The following is an 18657-nucleotide window of genomic DNA, read 5'->3' on the forward strand; positions in this document are numbered from 1 at the left end:
TACAGCAGGAAACCTCATTACTCCTTTCTTGTCTCTTACTTTCCCTCCTGCAGTTGAATCATTTTCCTGGTTCATTCCAAATTGGTCGGAAGGACCGTCTGTGGAGAAATGTGTCCAAAATGCAGTTGCGCTTTGGGAAGAAGGAATTCAACTTTCTGCCCCAGTCCTTCATCCTTCCTCAGGATATCAAGCTGCTCAGAAAGGCTTGGGAAGATTGCGGGAGCCGACAGAAATGGATTGTGAAGCCGGTGAGGGAGGGCACAGATATGGTTCGACCTGTATAGAGACAGGGGTGTGTCCTTTGTGTGCCTTCTGCCATGGTATAGCCATGCTTTCCCTTGCCTTGCCAGTTTCAGGTTTTCTTGGGTGAATCTGATTTTTCTTGATGCATTTCATTAGGCTTTAGCACTTGTGTTGGGACGGACTGCCTTTGGGATGAGCTCTGTTCTGTTTTTGTATTGTGTGGTTTTTATTCTGCTTCAGATTTTAGGTATTCTGTTTCATGGTTTTAATCTCTGTAAACCACTCAGAGAACTTAAGTAATTAGATGGTACTGAAGTGCAGTTAACAATAATTAATGGTAATGTAAACTATACCCCCCACACACCTTCCACTATAGCAACAATGCATATTCTCTTCTTATAGATGAACAGTTTCTACTTGTGTATTCTGGTTCCCTCTTGACTATATCATAGCTTTAGCCCAATAGTCTCTTTGGCTGTCGGTCTCCCTCTTGCTGCAAGTAGGACCTGCACCAGTTTGAAAACCCACCTGTCATCTTCTTCTTCATTCATTTCCTTGATATTGGGAAAGACAGGTGTAGTCCTCCCTGGTGTATTGTTTTAAAATATTCTGGGTTTTTATTCTTTGCAAGCTCGTAAAGGTTGTGAATAAAAGTGCTTCACATTTGCATTTCCCCATGTCATTGAATCTGAGGTGTTTGTGCATTGAATGTTTTAGGTGAAAAGAGGCACCCTTAAACATGTAAATGAGGAGAGAAGACTGGGAGGCAGGCAGGGGGTGCCTCCTTCTGTTCCTAGGAGCCTCAAACATTTCCTAAAGAGAGAGAAAGGTGCCCCCCCCCTCTGTTCATGAGGACTAAAGTATTTTCAAAACCCTAGATATTCTCAGACTCGACAGGTGCCACAGTCTGTACTGTACTGCATGACTACAGCCAGGCGCGTATTTGAAACCTCTAGGGAATTAGCTTATCAGTCAGTGACAGCAAGGAACTCAAAGCTGCTATACACCAACTTGTGAATGTACAAAGCCTTTATTGACTTAAAAAGCCTTTGCTGACATGCTCAGTCTTTGAAAAAGCTGCCACGGTAATAGATTTTAACATACTGCTGAACTTTAAAATTACATTGAGATTTTTGTGATGCTGCTTCTTTGGAGGCTTGTCTTAAGACCGATAGTATTAAAACAAATTCCTTTCATGTACCCCACCTTCCCAGACTATAATCGGATGTTCCAGCTTTGAATTGTAGGATAGCAGCAAATGGATGCAATGTGAACATCGCTCTCTGTCTTTCACTCACTTTAGCCAGCATCAGCTAGAGGCATCGGCATTCAGGTCATCCATAAGTGGAGCCAGCTGCCCAAGCGCAGGCCACTGCTGGTGCAAAGGTAAGCAAGTCCCCCCGCCCTGCCAGTCTTTCTCCACCCTACTAACAAAAGATTGGCTTTAATATCTTAAGGTATCAAAGAACCAGCTTGTTTCTGATTATACTTTCTGCCGTTGTAAAACTTTACATTGTTCTGTGGGGTTTGTTTCTTTTGCTTCTGCTTCCAGCTAAAGAGTGGAGCAATTGTGGAATTGCTATGATATTGACATGGGTTCAGAAATATGGTTAAAGGAGACCTTTTGCTGTGGCAAGGAGTAGCATTTGTTGAGAAAGCTGGCATTTCATCAGCAGTCTCCCAAACCCCTTAGGGACAGAAACTATCTCCATCAAGCCTCTCCACTGGTGACAATGTCCTGAACTACTTGAGACTAAATCTCTGGGCTACTCTATGATGTGGTTCCTGTATGTTCACCTATCTTTCTGTTGCAGGTACTTACATAAACCCTACCTCATTGGTGGAAGCAAGTTTGACTTGAGGATTTATGTTTACGTCACATGCTATGATCCACTTCGGGTTTACTTGTTCAAAGATGGACTTGTTCGTTTTGCCAGCTGCAAGTAGGTTTCCTATGAATTTGTAACCTCAGAAAGAGGGTTGGGTTGACTGCTTGTCAGAAGACCAGCTGAGATTCATGAACAGCAGATTTAATATGTTTTCTGAAAACAGTAGACTAACTATTGGTTGCAGGTGTCATTTGTATTACAGCCTGTGCACATCCTTTTGGTTTAAGCAGTGACTATGGAGAACCAATTATTTGCTTGCACTGTGTAGCTGAGTCTGTGTGCTTTTAAAATAGCCAATTATTAAATGATTTATTTTATTCATTTCATAAAACTTAGACACTGCTTGATTGTTAAAAAAACCTCAAAGTGGTTTACAAAAAGATAAAACAAGAAAATCAATAAAAAAATTACAGCTGCACTTTAAAACATACAAAAGTTAAAATAATAAGACAAATTATAATTACTTCAAATTCCTAAGCATCTGGATGTTTAGTTAACTGACAAAGTTGGTGAATAACTCAAGTCAGAGCAACTCTTGATGATTAACAATTTGAATTATTAAACCAGTCATATCTCTGTGGAGCACACACATTCATTCTCATTCTCTCTCACACACACCAGGCTGGAGCTTAGAGAAGATACTTAAAGATTGGTGTGTGTGCCTCTGTCTTTTAGCTCCCACACTGCTAGCATTCCTCCCTCTTCTTGCCATTTCATTTTGATGAGTGATGTCTTCTTACTTAGTGTAAACTTTTGTTCTTCCTTCACCTCAGATATTCCCCCTCTGTGAAGAGCCTCAACAACAAGTACATGCACTTGACTAATTACAGTATCAACAAGAAGAATATTGAATACAAGGCTAATACAGATGAAACTGCATGTCAGGGTCACAAGTGGTGGGTATTGATGAGCAGGAAAGAGAATCCTTTTGTATGTGTTATGTTCTTGACTGGCTTATGTTGTCTTACCTCTCTAGTCCTGAGTAGCCCAGATGTGGCCCTACTGTTTCCATAGGAAAGAGACTTTATTTTCATTTATTAAACAAAATGTATAGACCACTTAATAAAAAAAGAAAGGTCTCATAAGTGGTTTATATAAAATTGCATTAAAAACATGGTCGGTACTGGGTTCATGTTGCCTTTTTCCTTCAGAGATGGGGGGGAAAGGAGTTAATAACACTATCTGGGGCAACCCTAATGCACTTGTATGCTCTGTTCTGTCTCCACAGGGCACTGAAGGCACTTTGGAGTTATTTGGCCCAGAAAGGAGTTGACAGTGAAGCCATCTGGGAGAAGATAAAAGACATTGTTGTCAAAACCATCATTGCGTAAGTCTCAGGATCTAGTTGTGTTCCCCCCAGCCCTTTGCTTTCAGGAGGACCTCTTTTTGACGGGTCATCTTACCCATTAGCTAGAGATGTGTACCAATGTTTGCAGATGTTTTGAGCAAGTGTGCATCTTTGCTTCTTTCTTGCTGATTTGTGCTTCTGGAATCAGATTCTCCTACTGTGTTGTTTCTCGAGGGTTGTTGATTGTTCCTTGGCCCCAAAAGTATCTTGTTTGGATCTTAGTAACCTGAAGCAAGGAAGGGTCATGTGCTGTCTTCATCAGGCTCTCATCTGAGCCATGTGGGGAAGGTATTGCTGAAGCCCTGTTTTTGTGGCATGCTTGTACCATATGCCTGGCTAGAGTGATGCATAAGAGGCATAAGATGATGCATAAGATGCTAGTTTTGCTGCTCAGGAACAACCTAGCACATGTTTCATTTTCTAGATCAGAGCCCTACATAATCAATCTCGTGAAGATGTATGTGAGACGCCCTTACTGCTGCCATGAGCTGTTCGGGTTTGATATCATGTTGGATGAGAACCTTAAGCCATGGATTCTGGAAGTCAATATTTCCCCCAGGTAAGTTGTGCATGGTGCACCTTTCAGCTTGCGCTCTGACTTGGTGCATTTCACTACAATTTCAAGAACACCCTTTACCTCCAGTTTGTCCCACAGATGTATGCTAGGCCTATGTGCACAGAGGCATGCGTCTGTTTTGCCAATGCCTTACTTCATGTGCTGATGGCTTCCATCTCTTAATGTGAGGGAGGCAACACTTACATTGAACTGTATCTCACAGTGTGTCTCTGATTAGTAGGTATGTCTGTGTATTGTGTATGCATGTGGGTATGAGGGGGAAGGGGATACTAAAAGAGAGAGATTGTCTTGCCTTGGAGATAGAGTTCCTCCTTTCTCTCTTTTGGAAATCAAACTTAACAGCTATCTGAAATGCCAAAGCTAGGGCCAAAGACATGAAGATGGTCTTGTCCAATCAAGGTTTTGTTCTCTCTGCAGCCTTCATTCAAACTCTCCTCTGGATGTGAGCATCAAGGGTCAAATGGTCAGAGATGCCCTTAATTTGGCTGGTTTTCTGTTGCCAAGCACAGATGATGTGGCTTCACCCTCTGGAAGTGCCAGCAGCTCTACAACTAGGTTAGAGATCAAACTCAGAAAGAGATGTTTTACTGGGCATCTCATCTTTTGAATTGTTCTTGTTCAGTAGGGGAGTGAGGAGGCCTGAGTTGGAAAGACTGAGATGAAAAGTTGTTGTGGCAATAGTATGTGTGGCTATAGCACAGAAGCATAGCTGTAGCCTGTATATAGGACTATGCATTTTATTCAGTCACACTATTGGTACAGAAACTGAATTAAACATCCAAAGAATCTCTGCTTTTGTTATTTTTAAAGCAAGTTTCTAGTCCATGTAATTGCAAGATGGGCTTGAAATACCCGGGCAATACCTCGTGCAACCTTGGAAGCTGAGCAGCGGTGGTGATCTCAGACATATTGCCAGGAATACTGGGCTTCGGTAGCTGGAATTGTGTGTTGCTCCCCAACTCAGCTCAGCCACAATAGTTGTCAGGGATGGCAGCAAACACCTGGAGGGCGCCAGGTTGGGGAAAGCATGAAGCAGGCTGGTGAGGGATGGGGCCTGGGGAAGGGAGCATGGCTTGGGAAGAGTCCTGGGGCCCAGATGGAGGGGCTGGAGGGTTACACACTGCCCCCGTGCCTAAGGTTCCCCATCCTTGATCTATGTCTCCATGGATCATTTGAGGCTTTTTTCGTTTCTTTTGGCTTAACAGTGTATTGCTTATGATTCTGGCTATAGGTGGCTGAATTGAGGGCACTGACTAACTCTCTCTGTACTAACTTTAATTATTGCTGTGCCCAGCTTGAATAGTGTCGCAAAGGAGAAGAGTAAGTCATCCCTGGAGCTGTTCACTTCTGAGAAAACGAAAAGAGCTTTTTATCTGACCTCAAAAGTGCCTGATCAGGTAGGCGAGAACATGCCTTCCCCAAATACTCTGCCCTCATTCTGAGATCTCATGCATGTTTGGGCTGGAGTTCTCCGCTCTTCTTTGAATCATTTCATTAACTGTTTAATTAAATGAAACCATAAGTAGTGTGCATAAAACAATATAAAATTATCAAACAAGTATACATAACTAAATTATGTTTCTTGCTAGGCTTGCTGAAATAAAAAAAAGTTTTTAGCAGGGGTGTAAGGGTGCCTGCCTAATATTACTAGACAAGGAGTTACAAAGCATAGAGGTAGCTACACTGAAATATTGACTCGTGCTAGCAGATGATCATTACAATCGCTTAAGAGTTCAACCAAGCTCTTTTTCTGACAGAAAATGTGTCCCAACAGGTAAGATGCATCCACACACAAGGAGGAGGTGCTTGTTTATTCACTGAAGGACTGGTATCTGAAGGAGGTTGTATTTGACATATAGGATATGATTTGGCGAAGTGTGGAAGTTATAAAGAGCTGTATTTCAACTGTATTCAGAGCAAGGCTAGTGTCAAACCTTAAGCCCATCAAACACACAACATAGCTTAAGAAAATGTTACAAACTACAGTGGTACCTGGGGTTACATACACTTCAGGTTACAGACTCCGCTAACCCAGAAATAGTGCTTCAGGTTAAGAACTTTGCTTCAGGATAAGAACAGAAATCGTGGTCCGGTGGCCCGGCCCCATTAGCTAAAGTGGTGCTTCAGGTTAAGAACAGTTTCAGGTTAAGAACGGACCTCCGGAACGAATTAAGTACTTAACCCGAGGTACCACTGTATAGTTAAGACCCAATAGGCCATAGCCACTGGTTGCCATTGTTATAATGGGTGTGCCTTGAAGCAGTAAGATTTCCCATTTCTTACTTACACACATGCTTTTTGGTTTAGTTTGTTCAAGGGGTACAAGAAGCATTTGGGAACCATAACCAAGAACCCTTCCTTTTCTTCTTCACCCACCCCCAACAAATTCCTATTTGAATATCTCTCTTCTGTCTTTCCACTGCTGTCACAGTGGGAGGGGAATATGTGTTGTGTGGCCACCATCCTAGAGTGGCAATCATAGTGGTTTTAGAGAACTGAAAGTGGCATGCATGTAGACTTGTGCAGTTACCTCCTGGAAAACCAAGGTGTTTCCCTGTCCATCTTGGCTGCAGGAGTTCTATTCCACCATCCTAGATGTTCTAACACCAGATGATGTACGTGTCCTAGTAGAGACAGAGGATGAATTCGCTCGACGTGGACAGTTTGAGCGAGTTTTCCCCTCGCGCTTCTCCATGCACTACCTACGTTTCTTTGAGCAGCCGCGATACTACAACATCCTTACTTCCCAGTGGGAGCTGAAATATTTCGTGAATAAGGTCAAAGGTAAAGCAGTTCCCATCACCTCCTTCTTGCAAGCTCCCTTCTAGGATAAGCAGTTAGTTGTTTGATCCAGCCCTTTATAAGTAGACTGCATACCTTGCTTTCTAACCCAGAGCTGTCTGTGCTCTTTCACATAGCATTACTATCTGTCATCCTTACAGGCTGCCAGTGTGGTTTCTGTCATCTTCCCCACTCCCCACACCTTGCAGCCACATCTTTGGCTTTGGGGCAGAAGTCTCTCTTTATCCTTGCCCACCCCTTTGTCCTTTCATTGGTTTCTATTGGCTATCTTTAAGCCCACACCCTCACCCAGAGCCTTCCTGTTCATCAGTGTTACCTGCTTCTCTTGAGTGTATCCAGATCATTCCATAGAATAGACCAGAAAGTTCAACATCTTCAAATGAGCATCATACCATTGCAGCTTGATTGTGTGTGTGTGTGTGTGTGTGTGTGTGTTTGGGTTGCTCAGTATCAAGGCCCTGCATTACTTGTACCCACTGCCTTCTTACATCCAGGGCAGTTGCTTAGTAACAGCCCTCAAAATTTCACATGTGAACTAGCATTCGTTCTGTGGTGTTCCTTTCTGCAGGGGTGGATCTGCTCAGAAACTGGTGTCACAAAGGCTTTCATAATGGAGTGGTGACAGAATCCACAGTGATGGTAAGGGTGGGCCCTCTTTGCCTTTCCTCATACCTTAGATATGTTCTGCTTTTTCATGAGGGTGCCCATCAGAACTACTTGTTACTAATCAAGTGGCTCTATATTTGTGGTTGTCTTGCTGGCCTGAAGCACCTTCTCTTTGCTTCACTAAGTTTGAGGTATGCTGGGAGATAAGAAAGGAACATTTAGTAGCCCCCTCACTAGCTGTCTAACTCTGCACTCTCTCAACTTCAGTGGTCAATTCCAAGATCCCACCTCTATTTGAAGAATGAACTCCCTGTGAATGGCTTGAGCAAGATGGAATTAGGCAGAACCAGGTGAGATTGCGAGAACCAGCCACTGTTATATCTCAATACATTTCCAGTTGGGGCTTGTCCATGATTTTTCATTCATTCCTTTATAGTGCAATTATTTGCAAGTCTGCTCTGAAGTAATCCCCACTGCGTTCAATGGGACTTATTCCCAGGTGGTTGTGTGTAGGATTGTAGCCATGGTTAATATATTTTAATGCATTTTTGGCTGTTAACCTTCTCATGAATAGATGGAGAGAAAGGAAACTCTTCTTTGTTATTTATATGCCACCTTTACATTTCTTACTTCCCTCTCCTGATATATTAACCTTTTAACAAACGTGGTCTTAACTGCTTATGTGCTACTTTCTGCCCCTGTTAGGATGTGCCAGAGGATTAAATTAGAAGCATCTGCTTCTGGGTTTAAACTAACTGTGGTTAATCATTATATCCAGTAAGGGCAAACTATAGTTAGTTTCAACTGGGCTTTTTCAGTGTGGTGCCCACTGAGGCACTCTGCAGTGGCTTGAGACTTTTCTGCCATTCTGACCTGCAACTCCTGCTTTAAAAGAAAACATGGAGGCTAGATACAGTGCCAATCTTAATTTTCCCTGAGTAGCCCTGAGCCCATGTATGGTCAGGCAGCTTCGATCATGTAGCTACAAGCTAGGATTTCATGTTAAGTTCAAACCAGGCCGTTGTCTTAGCCTTTCTTATTTTTACTTTGGTATATATCTGACATAAATAATTATTTGTAGCATTTTTATACTAACCTGTAACACTAAGTATTCTGGGCAGTATACTTTAAAAAACACACACATGTAAAATGTAAAGACAACATGAACACAAAACCACAAACAAAGCTGAAACTTCAAAATAAAACCAGCAGCAGAGGAACCAGTAGTACCCAATGTCTAAAAAAACCTCACACCTTTTGACTGTGTTTTTAAGTAGGAAAGCCTAGCTGAATAAAAGGCCTTGACCTATGGCCACTGAAAAGTTGGCACCTGCCTCACCTAACCTCACTTGGGAGGGATGGACTTTTAAAGATGATTTTCAGGTTGGGCTGGGTATATATGGGAGGAGATGGTCCTTCAGATAACCTAGCCCCAGGTTATTTAGGGCAGGAATAGGGAACCTGCAGCCTTCCAGTTGTGGTTGGCCTTTGTCTCATTCCGGCCAGCATGGCCCATGGTCAGAGATGATTGGAGTTCTAGTCCCAGAACATCTGGAGGGTCACAGATTCTCCATCTCTGTTTTAGGGCTTGAAAAGTTAATACTTGCACTTTGACTTGTCCCCTGGAATAGTTTAGAAGCCACTGTAGACAGCAAAGCACAGGCATGATATAATTTTTCAGCCACTCCCTGTTAACAATCTTGCTGCCCTGTTTTGGAGCAGCTGAAGTTTCTAGACTGTTTTCAAGGCAGCCCGAGGTACAGCACATTGTGGTAAACAGGCCTAGGCAGTGGTGAGCCATAAGCCCTAAATCCTTCTTTCCCATCAAATACAGGGATGACACAGTAGTAATAGAAAGACTGCTGTTTCCTTCAGACAGGTGAAAATGATATGCTATGGAAGTGGTTCTCTGTGTGTGTGCTCTATTCTGTGCTGCAAGACAGATCTGCCTCTCTCTCAAGTTCTGTCTTCTTCCCAACAGCAAAATCCTTGTCCAGCGAGATGGGGAGGAGCCAGTCCGAAGCTCTGAGCCAAACCCTTGCACTCAAAGCTTACCTCAGATTAAATACACAGCTGGAAGTCTCAAGAAACCCACAATCCCTCGGACCCTCAGCAACTCAAGCCTAGTGAAGTGACGGGGGACTGAGTGAGTGGCCAACTTCCCCTTCCTTATGGTCTCAGGAGGGGGCGTACGTGACCTACCTCAACGGAAGCTAGGAGAGCCAGCATGGAAGGATGGGAGGACCTTTCGTCCGGCACGCCCACGTAGAACTATTTTTTTGGAAAGGGAATTGAGTCGAAGAGGAGATGTTTAACTTGGTTAAAAGGGACAAATGCTCTGTTTATAGTTTTTTTTATGACAAAGGAAGTTGCTAAACACAGAAGCTTGGAAAACCTATTTAACTTTTAGTGTGAGTTCCTTATAGTTTATTGACCTTGCCATGATCATCACCACTTGAGCCTTAAGTGCCTCTCGCTGTTAAGTGCTGACATGCTAGGTTTCGCCAGACACTGACAACCTCAATGACCATTTGTGAAATGAGCTGCTACCATGAGGCAATTGCATTTTTGCAATTAACATAATAACCCATGTATTCACAACATGACACAAATTCCTTATTAGCTGAACAGATGGGAAAACAAACTTAAGAATGGCTTAACACCAGTAAATCAGGCAGATTTTTTCATAAACTCTCTGGTGCTTGGGCATAAGAGAAATAGGCTTAAACAGTGAGGGAGGTGGTGGGGAGTCCTTGAATAGTCTTATTCCCTAGGTACACACCCATGTTTACTTAGTTCCTGGGTACAGATTTCCTGATGGACTTTAGTTAGGTATTTTCTACTTACTTTTTACTCTGGAGAAGCAGATTTTGCAGTGTGCTGGTCCAAAGCACAACTGTGTAACTTAAGCACTGGTGGTGGTTTCTTAAGACAGGAGGAGCATCTCCTTTTGGTTCTAGCTTTGTGCTGGGACTCAGAAAAAGGTGTGCTAAGGTGGCTGCTTCTTGTTCCTCTCTGGTTTAGGGTCAGGTGGTTATCTGTGTTAATCCTCCTAGCATTCATATACACCCTAGAACACTCTCCACTTCTTTACCCCTAAAGAAGACTTGACTATAATTTAGCCCAAGTGGTGCTTGGCTGTATAATTCTTGTTTTAAGTACTGGAGCCTCAGTCAGTGTTATTTCTGATCAGTCAGTGCCTTCTCCCTGCTGCTGGAGAATTCTGCCTTTTCTCCACTTGTTATACTTTACTCCTAATCTGAATCTGGTGCTGGATCCCAGCTTTGGGTACACTTTTCAGTTGTGTGCGTATGTCCGGAATGTGTTGGTAAACTTGCACTTACAGCCAGCAAGGGCCATTTGCTGTCCTGATCCCTGGGCACTGATAGATGCATCTGTTGCTCTACTTGACTCCTGATACCTTGACACTTAGGAGCATTTCCTGCCTGTACTCAGACACCACGTGCAGGAAGCTGCTAAGTTCTGAGCCTTGAGGGTGAACTCAACAACTTTGGCTGCAAGAAATCTTTATGCTTAATGAAGGATAGGAGTCCTTTTGTCTCATTTTACACACACACACAGTTAGATGCTATGGACAGCGTGAAGCATGCAAGTCCCCTGATGCATCACTGTGAAGTCTTCTATTTTTTCCATGTAGCAGTAATGATATTCCAAATGCCTGTAAGTATTTCTCACTATGGTGGTGAGATGTGTTTAGGTGGCTACTTGTGATATAAATGGCCAGAAAAAGGAAGGCATCATTCCTACAGTGCATCTCTCCAAATAGATTGCTTCTCCATTGGTCAGGGCAGTATTTATGAATCACACAGTCCTGGAAATCTCCTGCATACAACTGGATACAGCAGCTATAATCTAGAATATAGATGCAGTGTGCATTTATTGTTAAAGTGGTTCAAGTCATTGCAGAGGGGTGCGAGATTCCCCGGAGCACATAACACCAAAACGGCAGGGCACCTCTTTCTTACTACATCTGTCATTTGCTTGTCCTAAGTAACCTCAGTGACTAAGCTCTTAAGAGCAGAAAAGCTGGGAAACATAGAGTTGGAAGCCAAGCCAGGCACACTGGATGTGGTTGTGCTTTCTCCTGGGGCCTTAGCAGTAGAAGCAGCAGCTCTCCTTGCATCATGCCAGGGAATGAGTTGCTAGAAATCATTTCAGAGTCTGCCTTGCAGACAGCGACTTACCTTGCGTTTCTGTCTTACTTCACTGGCTGTATTAACACAGGTATCTATCTTGGTGAGACCTTTATGGCATGATCCCCTGAATTAAAGCTTCTTTTCCCCTTGGCTTGTCATTTCCATCCCCTTCAGATTCATCATAACTTCTCTCCAGCTTGGCTCTTCTCTTAGCCAGCTTGGCTGTCGCTGAGGTTGGGAAGATAGAAGTGGAGACGGCTTGCTTCTTCCAAGTTCATACTCTATATGTTCCTGGCTACTAGCTTCATCAATTGACAGTTATCAACCTTCCCTGCAAAACTTTGTAAACGGAGGGGAAGGGTGTGTTGCACTAATCTCTATTGCGAGACAGCCTTTTCTCCAAAAACCCAACAGAAGACAGTCTAATCCTTTAGGAGACTTGAGTGTTGAATTTTTGTTTTAATTTTGTGTGCCCTTTCTGCAAGCCAAGCCGGGCAGGTGCTGAGAACTTGGTGAGGCAGTGCATTAGCAAAAGGAGGGCAAGCCAATTTCTAGTAAGGTAATAAAACAAGGGTAGAGGGAGAGTTGGCTTCCTACTGCCAACATCCTCAATATATGTTCAGTTTTAACTTGGTTAAAACCTCTCTCCCTGTTTGCCTGGTACACAAAAACGAAGTCTTGCATTTTGAATCCTCTTTTAGGAACCAACCTATGCGTCCTAGCCCTGCAACAGGTTTTATTTCACAGTCCCCTACTGAAAACTGAGTGTCATGTCCCTTCTTTGGGCTCTGTAGGAGACTGGTGCCTAATGTGTCCCTCTCAAAGCTCATAGCGACAATCTTCTGTGAACTAGCCTGACTCCTAGGATTGTATTGAATGACCTAAAAGAGCTAGCTGTGTAGAAGTGTGAAAGTGGAGAGGCCTCTTCGAGTGTCCTAAAGAATCCTCCCAGCTGGCCGTCTCCCTGAGCCGCCTTATACTCTTGCCACCACCACCCACCCTTCCTGACTTGAGTAATTACGAGCAAACAGGTGTTCAGCACTCCTCCAATGTGGTCTACACAGCTATCTCTGTTTCCTGGTATTAACAGGCATTGCTGGTTCTCTCCTTCCCCCATGCCCCATCAGTATTTGAACCTTAGGTGGGTACTACTCTGCACAAAATGTCATGGATCGCTCAATGTAAATTGGTGGAACTCAATTTAGGGAAAAGGCATTGCATTTCTGGCCAAATATCACCCTTCAGCATATGCATATTCTTTGCATGCACAAAATCCCAGGTTCCCAAATAAGGTGGAAAAGACTCATGGCTGAAACCTTGGAGAACCTTTGCCAAGTCACCATAAACGGTGCTGAGGTAGATGGACCAATGGTCTGACTCAGTATAAGGTAACTTCCTATGTAGTGCTTTGTAATGAACTTATTTCCTTGTCCTGGTGGTTTTCTTTTCCCCTAAAGCAAACTATTGCAGTAAATAGAAGCCTCATTGGTTGGTTTTATCTTGCTAAGGTGGATCCTCCAAGCAGTGTGCTATAGAGCTTGATACTGAGAGGAACAAAATGATGTGCTATGACTTGTGAGGAGCCACCCTACGCAGAAGGGCATAGAATTCTGCCCAAGTGTTTCGGGAATGGGAGAAGATTGCTCTGGGATAGAGGAGAAGCCATCCCAGCACCTTCCACATTTCGGGATTTGAAGCTCGAGTAGCTGCTGTCTCAACTTGCTTAACACAACTGTCTTCTTCAGATGGATTTATTCTGCTCAGAGTGAAATGTCAGTGGTCAATTTATTGCTGCACGGAGGGCACTAGTGGTTGTTTGGGTCTTCTGAAGTGTGCATCGGAAAGATCCAGAGGAGGATATACATTTTCAAAAGGATGCCATGAGTCCAATTTAACTCACACTGCTAAATTAAAGATATTTTTTTAAAAAACCAAAATAAACGATTCAAGTGCAAGTATGTGGTCATGACTGTTGTGATATAACTCGGGTGGCAGTAAAGGTAATGTTGGGTGCTTCAGGGATTTTTGAGTCTAGGTGAGCCCTGCTCCTCTAAGCTGCCACTAAGCAGGTTTGCTTATCTAAGAAATACCGTACAAGCAAATTTTCTGCAGATTGGTATTTAGACCCTGGAAAGCCATGTGAGTTTCTGCTGTCAACACCAAATTCTTGAGAGAGGAAGAGGAGAACAAACATCAACCTCTGTAGAGTGATTGCCTCACTTCACCTAAATTTATTATACAAGGCCCAATTATAGTGAATCTAATAAGCTGACTGAGGTTAAAAAAAAGTGGGAAGAAAGTGTGGAGCAAATACACTGCTAGATAAACTTCCTAGAATCTGGCCCATTTTGCTATGGCTTAACACAAATGAGCAAATGGGCATGTTCCTGGAGAGAAGATTGTGGCCTTTTTCCTGCTCCTCTGGTCCTGGTGCCGCTGTGCTGATTTAAGCTAACCTACAGTTTGGCTTAGTGATGCATCCAAACCCCAGCTTGTGGCTTATCTTGCTCCAAACAGACCATGAGGTCTTGGCAATGTTTGTTCTGTGGCTTACCACTCATGGTTTGTCTGGAGTGAGAGGAACGAGGAGCCCAGACTCAGAAGTAATGCTAAGCCAAACTGTGGCTTAACTCACAGCAGCTTGGCTACAGTAGCAGCTATGGAGGAGGGCTACTCCATAGTTCGACTTAGCAGGGCGTGAAAACTGGGTCTGTCATAAATCATAGCTTTTCTGCTCTGCAAGCAAAGAAAACTGGTTTGGTTTTTTTGCTCAGCATAGGAGGTAGGAATAGCATATGTGTGCTATTCCAGGCAGATATGCAGTTGTAATATATCTGATTTGCTTAAGCTGCCATAATGTCATGTGGGCAAATCTAATTAATCTTTTATTGCCTAGCAAAAAACAACCACCTAAAGTCTTTCAGAGATATCCAAACAGAATCTGTAATTCACATAAAACTATCCTGTCAATTAGATTCCTAATCTCTGGGATTTGTGGCCACACTTCCTTTAAAACAGTTACTTTAAAAGTTACAGACTCAGCAGTATTGCTAAGCAAATACGTAGATAAGTTTAAACAAGCCAACCAGCCACTTTAGCCAGGTATGTAGCCAGCAGTGCATCTCCTGGAAATTTATACAAGGGGCAATAGTTCATAAAACAGTGTTACACTGATGAGTGTGTCCACTGGTTGAAGGCAGAGCTCCAAAAGCTGCTTCAGTGTTGAAGGTTTTTAAATCCAAGAGATAGTTTACTGGCATATCTGGTTAAATACGTGAGATTTTAGAATAAGAATGTGAGGTTTGAGAAATCTGACAGCTCTCCAGAGTTTCTTGCTGCTTAATATGTCCAGCTAAGTTTCAGAATTGCTCTGGCTTTCAATAAACCTTGATTTCATATGAGCACTTTAGCAAAGCCACCATTATTCAGGATATTGTTGAAGTGCGGCAATCCATAACTATCATCCTATGGTCACCACACCTCTTATGCAGAGTTTGTGTAGAAGCAGCATATGCATTCCAATCTTAAATATCATAGCTATACTCTTATGGTTTGCTTTCTGTTTTGCCGCCACCCTATAAAACAATGAGAAATTGCTCTGGTTTCAAAGAGTAGAGCAGCATTAATCAAGTCCTCCAGCTCCTTTATATCTTGAAATGGGAGTAATTGCTTTTGAGGTGGGCACCTTGAGGCAAGCAAGTTGGTTTAGAGGCCTAGAACATCTCTAGCAATACATGTCAACTCAAAATTGAGTATTCAAGACCGGCCACTCTCAGGTGAGTATAAACTAAACGAAAGGTCTGTAAGTAATTTTTGCGGTTCGATGGCCACTAACCAATATACAAACTTTCCTAAGAACTACAGTGGATGTATGCTTCAAGGGGGAACGGCCACAGTTGTCTTCAGCATCCAAAGGGTCCTTGGTGCAACGTGAAATCTGTTTTGGCAGCCAACAAAGTCTTCTCCAGCATGCAAATCTCCTGCTGCCACCAAGCCTGTATTTTTGGTGTGTATGCTGATCTATGATCAGATCTCCCACAATGCTTTTTTTTTTTAAGTTACATTTTATAATGAGGAAAAGGCTGCTCAACACACTGCCTGGTGTTATTTTTCCACAAAGGGCAAATTTTACCCCGTTTAAACTGGATATTGCATTTTGTTGCATCTTTTCTTGGTCACAATAAAGGTATTACCCTCCTGTTAGTTTTATTTTTTGCCAGAGCACACACAGCTGTTATTTGGCTGCAAAGGAAACGCAGGCACCTCCACACTACTTTGCTTGCTCTGCGAAGTGTAAGGTTTTTAACTTTTATGTTTATATATTTCCTTTTGGAGCAAACGGTCCCCCTGCTAGATTAAGAAAATGATCTTGATAGGAACGGGTTATCTATCCCCTGAAGTTTTGACCAACCAGAGACACTGCCACAGTGTCTGCTGGCAGTGGGCACCTGTAACCATTTCCTTTCTTGCCAAGAGCCAATAAGGCCTGTGTCGCTGAGTTCAGGCTACAAGTAGTGGAGATAAACTGAGAGGGGAGGGGACAGCAACCATTCTCTTTTTAGGAGCCTGACTCATTCTCCAGGAATTCTCCACAGTGGGGAGGAGAGGCCAATCCCAACTGGGTTATGTTTAGTATGTGTAGATGGGGAGGTGAAGACAGCAAGCACTTGCATCAAGATCAAGGCTCTGAGGCAGGACCAGAACTGCATGTAAAGATAAAAGGGGTGCCTGGTCATAGCTAGCCACAAGAAACGGGGGAACAACCTGCTTCAGGTATTGCCAGAAGGGGGAACTGGCACTGGCCAAGACCACGTTCTCCTTATTTTACTGTTTGTTTTTTAAAATGTATATTATCCGGCTTTTCTTCCATGAATCCAAAGGGGCAAACTGCAAACAAAAGTAGGCAAAATGATTGGGAGCAACAAGAACTGCCAAATTCAAAACAAAACACCAGTAGTTTTACAGAGGGTTGGGAAATCCTGGAAAGCCACTGTCAAATACTGAGCTAGATGAACCAATGGTCTGACTTGGTGTAAGGCAACTTCCTATGTTCTTATCAGAGTGCAGGAGGGGAAACCTGGGCCGTGAGTTTGAGCCCCACGTTGAGCGATTCCTGCGTTGCAAGGGGTTGGACTGGATGACCCTCGAGCACCCTTCCAACTCTACGATTCAAGCCAGAAATTGTTCTCCCACTCAAGTAAATTTAAATTGTTTTAAAGGGGGACTAGATAAATTCATGGAGGACAGATATGTGTATTGTACTAATGCTTCTGAAAGCCAATTGCTAGGGGCCACACAGGAGGAAAGTGCTTGTACCTTTCCTAGAGAGGCTTGAGGCTGGCTACTGTAAAAAACAACAACACAGGATGCTTGCCTAGATGGACTCTTGGCCTAATCCAGCCAGGCTCTAGTTATGTTGCCATGAACATCTATCTTCATGCTGCTCTATAAACTAATAAGCTGTTTTACGCTGCCTTTATTGGGCAACCAAGCTGTATGCTAGTCCACATATAAACTGTAAGGACTTATAATTGTGGAGATTGGGTATGGTCTGTTTTAGTGCTTCCAATCCCTGCAGCTAATCCCATGGAAAGTCAATTTGCAGCCCATGGGTTGTATCTGGCTTCTATCCAAACAGTCTTATTTGGCTTCTACTGGTCTTGCTAAATTTTAATCAAGATATGATAAACATTGTGCGCACAGAGAAAATGTGTTTTAAATGAATGTTATGATGATGTCACATTTCACTGTTCGCTCCCTTTCCCAGGCTTCCTATGTTATGTCTTGCTTTACGTGCTGTGGGGGTAGCCAATGTGGTGCCTTCCAGATGTTCTGGACTTACAGCCCCTATCATTCCTGACTACTGGCACTATTTACTGGTGGCTGTTCCTTGCAGCAGATAATGCTGACCTTATTATGGTAGAGCCAGACAGCTTGTGAAGTGGTAGGATGGTGCAGTCAAGATACACACACATATCCCAGACCTGCAGTATAGGAAACCGAGTTACTCCCAATAATTCAAAATGGACAATACTGATCAATGAAACTCAGCCTGTGCTGTCGCCAGTGTGCAGGTGTCGGATCTGTATATATATTTTACATTATTGGCTTCCTGTGTTTCTCTGAGGACAGCCCTGAGCAAAAGAATATCCCATTTATTTAGGATGCTTCCTCACTCACTGACAATTAATTACAGCATCTATCTAGTATTGGGGGAACTATAATCTGCAGTCCTGTGCTTTTAACAACTGAAAGGCAATGATGGAACAAGTCAACACATGGTCTAGAATTATCTTGTAATGGTGCCACTCTTGACTAGCATTTTCTACAATTCCAACTGAAGTTGTAATTGTGTGCACACTTTTACATTTTCTCCTGCCATTTCATGTAACATACCTATCCAAGCACTACTGAATCACAAGCTGCTTTGCTCCACAGAGATTCATGGAGGGTTGCAAAGCAACTACACTGCTTCAGATAAATGAGTTGGCTAGGTGAACATTCAGGAACAAGTGGCCTATTTTAAAAGTGTTATCATGGCCCAAACCCTTTTGGAAATACATGAGCTCCTTTTTTCCAGATGCTTTTGCAAAGACAAACTTTACTAGCATTTTTAAAAAGAATACTGGGAATATTATGTTGCTGGAACATAGGAAGGAGATGAGTTTGTGGGTAAAAGGATATGAGGGACTGGTGGGGAAAAGGCTGGAGGGTTCATCCATTAAAATTACAATTTTTATCTTATATCCTTGATACTACAATAGGTTTGTTTTTTTTAATGCAACAGATGGAAGTTGCATTGCTTTCCAATCAGTACTCCTTGCGGGTGGGAGTGACTTCGCCAGCTGAACGTCTGCTTACCTCACAGCTTTTAAAGGCATAGGGGCCTTCTGAAAGAAAGAAGCCCGCTGCAAGCGGGAACAGTCTCTGCCCTGGGGAGCCAGGTTATAGTGTCCCCATTGCACCAGGGACTGTACCTCTACAACGGCTCCTCTTGGCCTCGGCCCATCACTGGCGTTTCTCCCCTTTGCTTCT

General features: G+C 43.1%; 1 protein-coding gene across 9 annotated transcripts in view; it reads left to right on the forward strand.

Annotated features, from left to right (window-relative positions):
* The window catches only part of TTLL4 (tubulin tyrosine ligase like 4), a 38222-nt gene that overhangs the window by 16665 nt on the left and 2900 nt on the right, over positions 1 to 18657 (forward strand). For 2 of the 9 annotated variants that reach the window (XM_053401480.1, XM_053401470.1), the window contains 12 exons: positions 54 to 248; positions 1547 to 1629; positions 2058 to 2186; positions 2906 to 3028; positions 3361 to 3459; positions 3905 to 4039; positions 4475 to 4612; positions 5352 to 5454; positions 6631 to 6841; positions 7428 to 7498; positions 7733 to 7815; positions 9447 to 11772. In XM_053401480.1, coding sequence (XP_053257455.1) covers positions 54 to 248; positions 1547 to 1629; positions 2058 to 2186; positions 2906 to 3028; positions 3361 to 3459; positions 3905 to 4039; positions 4475 to 4612; positions 5352 to 5454; positions 6631 to 6841; positions 7428 to 7498; positions 7733 to 7815; positions 9447 to 9600 — 1524 coding nt within the window. In that variant the 3' untranslated portion in view covers positions 9601 to 11772. Of the gene's footprint in view, positions 1 to 53; positions 249 to 1546; positions 1630 to 2057; positions 2187 to 2905; positions 3029 to 3360; positions 3460 to 3904; positions 4040 to 4474; positions 4613 to 5351; positions 5455 to 6630; positions 6842 to 7427; positions 7499 to 7732; positions 7816 to 9446; positions 11773 to 11796; positions 12125 to 13130; positions 13578 to 18657 lie in introns of those variants that run through there. The other 7 variants (XM_053401495.1, XM_053401502.1, XM_053401513.1 and 4 more) reach the window with 7 other exon arrangements.

This window comes from Podarcis raffonei, chromosome 1, assembly GCF_027172205.1.
Source record: "Podarcis raffonei isolate rPodRaf1 chromosome 1, rPodRaf1.pri, whole genome shotgun sequence".
Taxonomy (NCBI): domain Eukaryota; kingdom Metazoa; phylum Chordata; class Lepidosauria; order Squamata; family Lacertidae; genus Podarcis; species Podarcis raffonei.